General features: G+C 37.4%; 1 protein-coding gene across 1 annotated transcript; it reads left to right on the top strand.

Annotated features, from left to right (window-relative positions):
• The first annotated feature begins 3,137 nt into the window (after window positions 1–3,137).
• Window positions 3,138–3,732, top strand: LOC131945127 (actin, alpha skeletal muscle-like). Its single transcript, XM_059306128.1, is given in 2 exon segments — window positions 3,138–3,204; window positions 3,207–3,732. Coding segments are annotated over 2 exon segments (471 nt in total). The 5' UTR covers window positions 3,138–3,173; the 3' UTR covers window positions 3,647–3,732.
• Window positions 3,733–8,897: the final 5,165 nt, after the last annotated feature.

Here is an 8,897-nt window from a genome sequence, read left to right as displayed (position 1 = left end):
ACGGTATTCAGACGGCCTGTCGGCTTTGATGGATAGGACGCAGATGTTATTTTACGGTCTGTACGTTTGAACTACGCAACTGGTGGTCGGAGATCGAGTACAAGTATCGATTACGGAGGAATACAAGTACGGGGACGAGTACGGATACAAGGCATAAATAGGAGGGCACGGCAGGACTCGTTCTCTCTCTTCCCGTTTCAGCGAGCTCTCTTCCATCTTCATCGCTCGCTTAGATCAGTCAGTCTGTGTGACTATGTCAAGTCGGTTATAGAACGGGTTAGCCGTATTGTGTTAAGAAGGATTATAGACATGTGGATTCAGTTATATAAAGCCTAGTGAAGGACTGTTAGGGGTCAGTTGATTCAGACTATTATTGAGAAGCATTCCTGTTGATTTATTGGTTATTATGAAGCATTTCTTGATTCATGTAATAAAGGATCAATAGCGAACCTGCATCTTGAGTATCTATACTGTGGTCAATGTTGTCTAGAATGAGTGGTTAAACTCGTTAACACGTGGCACTACAGGCAATTAGGTCTCATTACATGTGGCGTTGCGAGCATGGTAACTGTTGGCTCGTTACAATTGGCGTTGTCGGCAGGATAAATGTTCGCTCGTCACATATAATTTGTGTATATATTTATATCTTTGTATATATGACTTCATATGTATATATGTTTATGCATCCAAACACACATGTATTTGTATGTATATATACATATATATGTATGTATATATATTAATATATATATGGAGGCTATATATGTTTGTATATATACATATATATGTAGGCTATATATATATATATACATACATGTATATATGCATTGTGTGTGACCTTGACACGATTATAAGCATACACCAGCCCATCCTCCCCACAACACCCCCCTCCCCAACCCACTGACCCCTGTCCCCCTGTCCCCCCTGTCCGAACACCCCTGCCCGTCACTGATCCCAGCGTTAAGCTGTCCCCAAGCCGCCCATCGATTCACGTGAGCTGCCCTGATGGCCGAATGGTTCTGACAGCTCACCACGACTATGCAAATGATAATGAAACTGTCTGAACCAGATCCCGCGGACTTGTCCCCTGACCGCCCCGCCCCCCGGGGGACCTCACGCCAGGGCATGTGCCAGCTGGGACAAAAGTCCCCTGCCTGGAAGGGAGAGTGGAGCTCGTGACATAACAATTGGGGGAGAGACAGATATTATCAGTCACGTGATGACAATACGATGAGACAGGTCTTATAACAGTGTAATAGTAAATCTAAGATTGTCTTATTTGATGGGATATTGAATCTGGTAATAGCTTCATAATCACAATTCTATTTACAGCAAGACTCGTATATATATATATATATATATATATATATATATATATATATATATATATATATATACACATATATATATATATATATATATATATATATATATATATATATATATATATATATATATATATATATATATATATATATATTAGTCTGTATGTGTTGTGTCGATATCTTGTGTATTGTATGTCACTTTCTGTAAGAGAAATCGACCGATGTTACGATAGGCGAAACACTCGATATTGCGCAACACTTAAACACACGTTAGTTTCATTTTGACACTTGAAAGCGGAAGTCGTGATAACGTTAACAAAGATTGACAATTGAGACTGAAAATAAAATAAGCTCCTTTTTTGAGCCTGATGATTCATAGTGCAAGAGACAGTTTGGTCAACGCTATGTCCAGCCGTCTTTACTTTCCCTAACGTGAGTCAGGTACTCAACATAGCTGGGTGAACTCAAGAACTTGAACCCGGATAAGAACTCGAGATTTTCGGGTTAGCGGTCTAATGGTCTACCATTCAACAACTCCTTCCCTTATAAATATTAAACTACCCTTTTTTTTTTTAAAACGAAACTTTAATTTGATTATTCAATCGAAACTTTTAAAAGCAATTACCGCGTTTTACCTGATTCTAATTTACAGCCCCCCCCCCTTCTCAGAATTTAAAATTTGACCTTGTAATTTTTCTGGCAGTTCCTACTAAAAATTTTTCTCTTTTGTAACATGCGATTAACGGCACGTTAATCCACTTCTAGAAATGAGATTAACGACACGACAAAGGAAAATTAACCCCTCTTGTATTTATTGAAACTAACAGCGTTTGAAGACAACTGGGTACTTATATCTATTTTTGTTCATGTTACACTGGATAATAAAGACCATAGCCAATCATTAGCTTACGTTTAACGGTCAATGCTTGTAGACCCCACCTTAATCTTACCTCTTTACTGGCACTGTGGGGTCGATTCCATTGTTTTCTACCCCTCAACCACCTTTCACCCAGCTTCCACCCCTCCCCCCCCTTCCCTTCAACCAAACACCTCATGTTACCTACCTTACGCACAAATCTGAACCACCACTCACCAAATTTTCACACACAGTATGTGTGTGTGTGTGTCAGTATAAGGTGTGTGACAGGTATGTGAATGGTTAAAAAAAGACTGTCTATATTCTATAAGAATTTTCAAAATTAATGAACTAATCTTGCTGATACTTACAGTCGTCATTGCCTAAAACTTTTTTTTAATATATAGCTTTGGCAACAGACCCAAATCTCGAATGACGCTATTCAAAACCTTTCGTGTCATATATTTAAAAAAAAAATTCTGTCGTTTCCATCTTTTTATTTGCATGTGAAAACTACGGCATTATCGATTCTGCCTTAGCAGCATAAACATCACAATAGGAGAGATTTCTGGATTTAAATTTGAAAAGAAGAAAACATGAAAAAAATGAAAGTTATTTCCCTTTCTTTTGTTTAGACCGAAATAGTGGAGGGAAGAGAATCCTTTATTTATGAGCAAAACACGACACTTGGATGTTGTAACACGTAAGGATGATTTATTTAGCAGTCAATACACAACATTCGGATGTTGTAATATGTAAGAATGATTTATTCAGCAGTCGAAACACACCATTTGGACGTCGTAATATGTAAGGATGATTTATTCAGCAGTCAATACACAACATTTAGATGATATATTCTGTAAGGATAATTTATTCAGTAGTCGAGGTAATTTATTGAGTTGAAACTAGCTGCAGTTACATGTAAAATATAGGTCTATATATTTGTAATTAAAGAAAAGATCTGCTATGTTGCTCTTGACTTTGAGCAGGAAATGCAGACAGCTTCAACATCATCATCCCTTGAAATGAGCTTCCTGATGGTTAAGTAATTACCATTGGTAATGAGAGGTGCAGGTGCCCAGAAGCTGAATTCCAGCCATCCTTCCTCGGCATGGAGTCTGCAGGTATCCACGAAACCACCTACAACTCCATCATGAAGTGCGACGTCGATATCCGTAAAGACTTGTATGCCAACACTGTATTGTCTGGTGGTTCCACAATGTTCCCAGGTATTGCTGACCGTATGCAGAAAGAGATCACTGCTCTTGCTCCACCAACAATGAAGATCAAGATCATTGCTCCACCAAAGCGCAAATACTCTGTATGGATCGGAGGCTCCATCTTGGCCTCTCTATCCACCTTCCAACAGATGTGGATCTCCAAACAAGAGTATGATGAATCTGGTCCATCCATCGTCCACAGAAAGTGCTTCAAGATTAAAAAAAACCAACATAGCTGTAATTAATTAATTTAAGATCTGACTGCATTTATCCCAACTAGTCTTGCATACTTTGCTCCCTGTCAGCCTTTTGAAATCAGTCCCAGCAAGATGTGTTGCAATTGTATTTAGTCATTGACGCTGCCATTCATGACACGTTAATTGTCCTAAACATTATCTGTTTATATTTGTATCATTCTTAAATAAAACAATGCATTTAAGATGTACACTATTAAGCAGGATATTCTTTATATCCTAGTATGTGACCATGGGGGTATTCACTCCCTTCTTTTTGGTAATCAAAAAACTATTTTTAAAAAAATTATCAATGTAACACTTTGGCAGAAGGTTACAGTTTTTGTAATTGTATTAATCTATTGTTTTTCCTCTTGCACACACTATTGTACAAAATGTAATAAAACCTGTGTTAAACAAGTAATTATTGTGTGTGGGTGACTACCCTACAGTGTTTACACGTGGGAGAGCACACATGTGAACTGTAAATTTTTCAACCAGCCTTCAACTGTTTCCCTTTTGTACATAAGTTATACATATTCTCCTACATTCAATGAAAAATGCTCATTCCCTTCACGCTTCGTCAGCCACCGTGAACCACCCCATCTGCCCCCATCACCCTAATCCCTGATAACCCTAATCACCCCTTTACCTGCTCCAACGATCTTATTTCGCCCCTCCCTCCCCCACCCCAATATCAACATCGATTCGTTTGGTTTTCTTGTATTTTTTAAAGTGCATATTGTGATGAGATCTATGTAAAATAACTATGTTTCGGACTATTCTACTATGTATATATGTTACCACAGTCAATCATTTTCATACACATTTGGTGTTAATTGTTTTAATTGAAGATAAAAGTATTTTTAAAAAAAAAAAAGTCAAAACACAACTTTTGGATTTTGTAATCTGTAAGGATGAATTATACAATAGTAACCCTGAATTGAAATTAAGAATTACATTAATTGTCATCTATTAAATTGACTGCTTGGTTGTACAAAAGTATAGTGAGATTAAGGTTGTGTAAGTTAACGGTTGTTGTACCGTAGCAGAGATTAATTCAGTTAGAGCTTAGCAAAATGAAAGTAAGTGATTAGGGTAATGGATGCCGAAGCTATCGTGCTATTGGGGCTTCGTGCACCATAGTATTCGTGCACTCTATTTAATTGTTCAAATACCAACCCTCCGTAGAGAACAGTCTACAATTTTTCAAACAAAAATGAAAAACTTACTGAATACCGCTAACTATGAAAAACCCACCAAATACTACCAACAATGAAACATAAACCTAATCCCATTAGTGAAAAACTTACTGAATACCAGCGAATACTACCTATAATGATAAACCCACAAAAAACTACCATTAATGAAAAATCTACCGAATCTTCCTTAAATTAAATCTTACTTATTACGACCAACAGCAATAAAATTACCGAAAACGACTTGCAATGCAAAAACCACCAAATCCCACCTTGAATTTCAATGCAAAACCCACCAAATCCCACCAGCAACCCAGAACACCAAACATAAACAAAAACCGCCCCCCCTGCGCTTCCCCCATCAGTTACTTAACACAACCGTGGGGCATTATGGGATAAAGCTACAGATCACGTGACAAACAACCTACGTCTGCTCGAGGTAAAAAAAAATGTTACACACTCGCTGAGCTACTCACTTGACGACCAGACGGTCTCTGGGTTGGGATAAAGCCCACACACACATCGTAATCTCGCGTAAGGTGATTGGAAAGTAAAGATAATCCCTTTGAAGATTAATTACTAAATGATGAAAGTTAAAGCCTGTTTTAAATTGTAGTCGAAATTAGTTTTCTCACCTACATTTAAAAGAAAAGTAAAATTTTATCTTTTAAACTTAGCGATCCACGGTGCAGATGAAGTAGAGTTCATAATTATGTTTCTTGACCTCAGCGTATGAAGAGATGGCGTGGTCAACACTTTGTCCAGCCGCTTTTACTTTCCCCAACATAAGTCAGGTATCCTTCAGAGCTGAGCGAACTCAAGGACGTCTTTCAGTCACTAGTCCGAAACGAGATTCGAACTCGAGACCTTCGGGCTAGCAGCCAAGCGCTCTACAATTTATTCCACCTACATTGGTCAGACAGTAAAAGACAACTTAAAATATATAAACCTGGTGTTAAGTATTAATGCAAATCCTTAAATTGCTGGAAAATAGTGTCTGTTTTCTTGTTCTTTGAAGAGGACTGTTTTTTCTATACAATCAAAACCTTAATGTTACAAATCGTGATTGATTTAAAAACTGTTTCTTTTAAATTTTGACACAGATTCTTGTTACACGATATTGAATTTTTTAAAAACAAGATTTACGCCGTACTTTTATTTTTTTTTTCTTCACTGGGTGTATTCCCAAACCACGCCAGGCTTAAATAAAGATCTTAGCAGCATAATTACTCCTGATATTAAGTCCAAGGACAAATCATTTTTCAATTTAAAAGAAAAAAAATAATTCGCGCTAATCATCATTTAAACGTGGCCTAATCACGAGTTAATTTATCATGTCGTAATCCGCCCCCACCCCTCTCTTTGACAGGTGACCTTGACATTGCTAACTTGGCATTTGACCCAGCTAGGATACGACTGAAGAGAGAAGTAATCTCAAACACGAAGGTTCGATGATCCCTCCCTACCCAACGCCTGTCCCCCTAACTACGTATTTGATTTGTTTTTACACACAAGATTATGAGCAGTAATGTAGTGAAAATGTTGAATTTGTGTGTGTGTGTGTGGGGGGGGGGGGTACTTTTAATCTCTATTGTTTTGTTTTATGGGCGGGGCGGATTGTTAGATTGTTCTTTAAAGTGACACCATTGGTGTCATTTTTTGAAGAATAGTGTCATTTCTAGAGCGTCAAGGCATCTTTTACGTGAAACTGTAAAGTAAGTGTCAGTAGTTTCTTTGTCAGTCGCTGAGCTGTTAGTAGTTTTATTTTCAGTAGTTTAACTGAATAGTTTCAGCATCAGTAGTTTGATTATCAGTAGTTTAATTATCAGTAGTTTGACGATAAGTTGTTTGACTGTCACTAGTTTCATTTTCAGTAATTTCTTTTTCAGTAGTTTCATTGTCAGTAATTTCATTGTCAATCGTTTAAGTATCAGTAGTTTAACTGTCAGTATAGTTTAACTGTCAGTATAGTTTAATTGTCAGTTTAGTTTAACTGTCAGTAGTTTAGTTCGCACAGTGAGTAAAGCCCTCTACTTCCTTGAACCACAACCACACCTACCACCCTCCACTCCCACTCCCACTCACACGCCCATCGCCCACACATTACACCCCCCACCTCAACTTCGCACCCCTTCTGTTTTACCTACACACATTATCATATCAAACCCCCACCCCCACTCACTATAACCACCCTCACACTCCATTCCAACTTCCACCCCACCCCCGACTCTTAGAAAAAAAATCTATTTATAACCCTAAGCTAAACTAAATGTTGCAGTATGATCTTGATATAATCAGTTTTTTTATTGAGTTTCCTGATTAACTTTCCTTGTGCCTAGAACTCATTCAACTTATACTTTACTCTAAATGACAACCGTTGCCCGATGACATCTACCCTAACACCTAATCCAAATGACAACATAACCTTTACCCAATGGCATCACCCTAACACCTAATCCAAATGACAACAGGACCTTTACCCGATGACATCTACCCTAACACCTAATCCAAATGACAACATAACCTTTGCCCGATGACATCTACCCTAACACCTAATCTAAATGTCAACATAGCCTTTACCCGATGACATCTACCCTAACACCTAATCCAAATGTCAACATAGCCTTTACCCGATGACATCTACCCTAACACCTAATCCAAATGACATTACCTTTACCCGATGTCATCTAACCTAACACCTAACCCAAATGACAACATAATCTTTACCCAATGACATCTACCCTAACACCTAATCCAAATGACAGTACCTTTACCCGATGACATCACCCTAACACCTAACCCAAATGTCAACTAGCCCATGACCTGACACCTTTATCCACCCATCGGCCTAGGAAACCGAACGTCCTCGTCGTATTCAAATCAATAATTCATCATTATCGATTTTCCTTTGGACCATGATATAATCAATGACCTGCAACGGCCTGCGCAAATCGATGATCGATTGAGGTTATTGATGCTGAACACAAAGGAACCATACAATGTGGGTTATCGGTTTAAAAAAAAAAAGTTTTTGGGTGTTGAAAACTCTATTGTGGAACAATTGTCGCAAGCTGGTTAATACTTCACCGATATGAATTTCTACTATATTGTCGCTAGGTGGTTAATATTTAACCTATGTTAGTTTCTACCGAATTGCCGCAAGTTGATTAATATTTAACCGATGTGAGTTTCTACCAAATTGCCGCAAGCTGGTTAATATTTAACCGATGTGAGTTTCTTCAGTCGGCTACAGTTTCAACCAAAGGCATTCAAATATTTTCTGTTTAATAATGTGCTAAGTTGAAAATGTAAAAGCATTGTAGGATTGTTTTTTTTCTTTATTGAGAACACGCGTGGTGCACATACATAAATTATTATGTTGAGGAGATCGATTCTGTCTTGGATGTAACAAATTGATCAGTTGTATGAAACAGAAACTCCCAATCATTAAAACACACAATAGACTACACAGTCAAATAACTCGTATTGCATGTCTTGATTTAAAATATTTTTAGATACATTTTAAAAAAAAAGTTAATCTATCAATTTAACAATTTAAGAAAGTTTAAAAAATTGTTTATAGACAAAGAAAGAAAAAGTAAAATGAACATTAAAACATCGGAAAGCAAACTGTCAAATCATCAAGACTGTTTTTTATTTTCTGTTTAATTTATTTTTCTAAATTTCCATCGTTTTTTTGTACGATTTAATCATCAATTCTCCAAATAAGATGTTATCTTATATTCAATATCGCTATTAAAAAAACAAGGTAGCCTGGCTTCTCTAAACTAAGCCCTTGTATTGTAAAGCACACTACCATTCGCTACCATTCAACTAACGATACAATAGTATATCCAATACAAAACGAAATCCCAATTCCAATTCTGCAATGTCCTAATTTATTCTGAAGTCTTGGTTTAACAATAGGGATCATCTATAAATGACGTCACGCTTTTTTTGGACGATTTTTACCACCCCCTCCTCCCCCTCATCACACACCATCACAAAATTACGCTCCCCCTACTAGTGTGACGTCATTTATGGACGACCCCATAGACTACGCT

Source organism: Physella acuta, unplaced genomic scaffold, assembly GCF_028476545.2.
Source record: "Physella acuta isolate Inbredline_101_S28 unplaced genomic scaffold, ASM2847654v3 ptg000525l, whole genome shotgun sequence".
NCBI classification, from domain to species: domain Eukaryota; kingdom Metazoa; phylum Mollusca; class Gastropoda; family Physidae; genus Physella; species Physella acuta.
The sequence above is the reverse complement of the archived record's forward strand: the minus strand, read 5'-3'. Positions and strand labels throughout refer to the sequence as shown.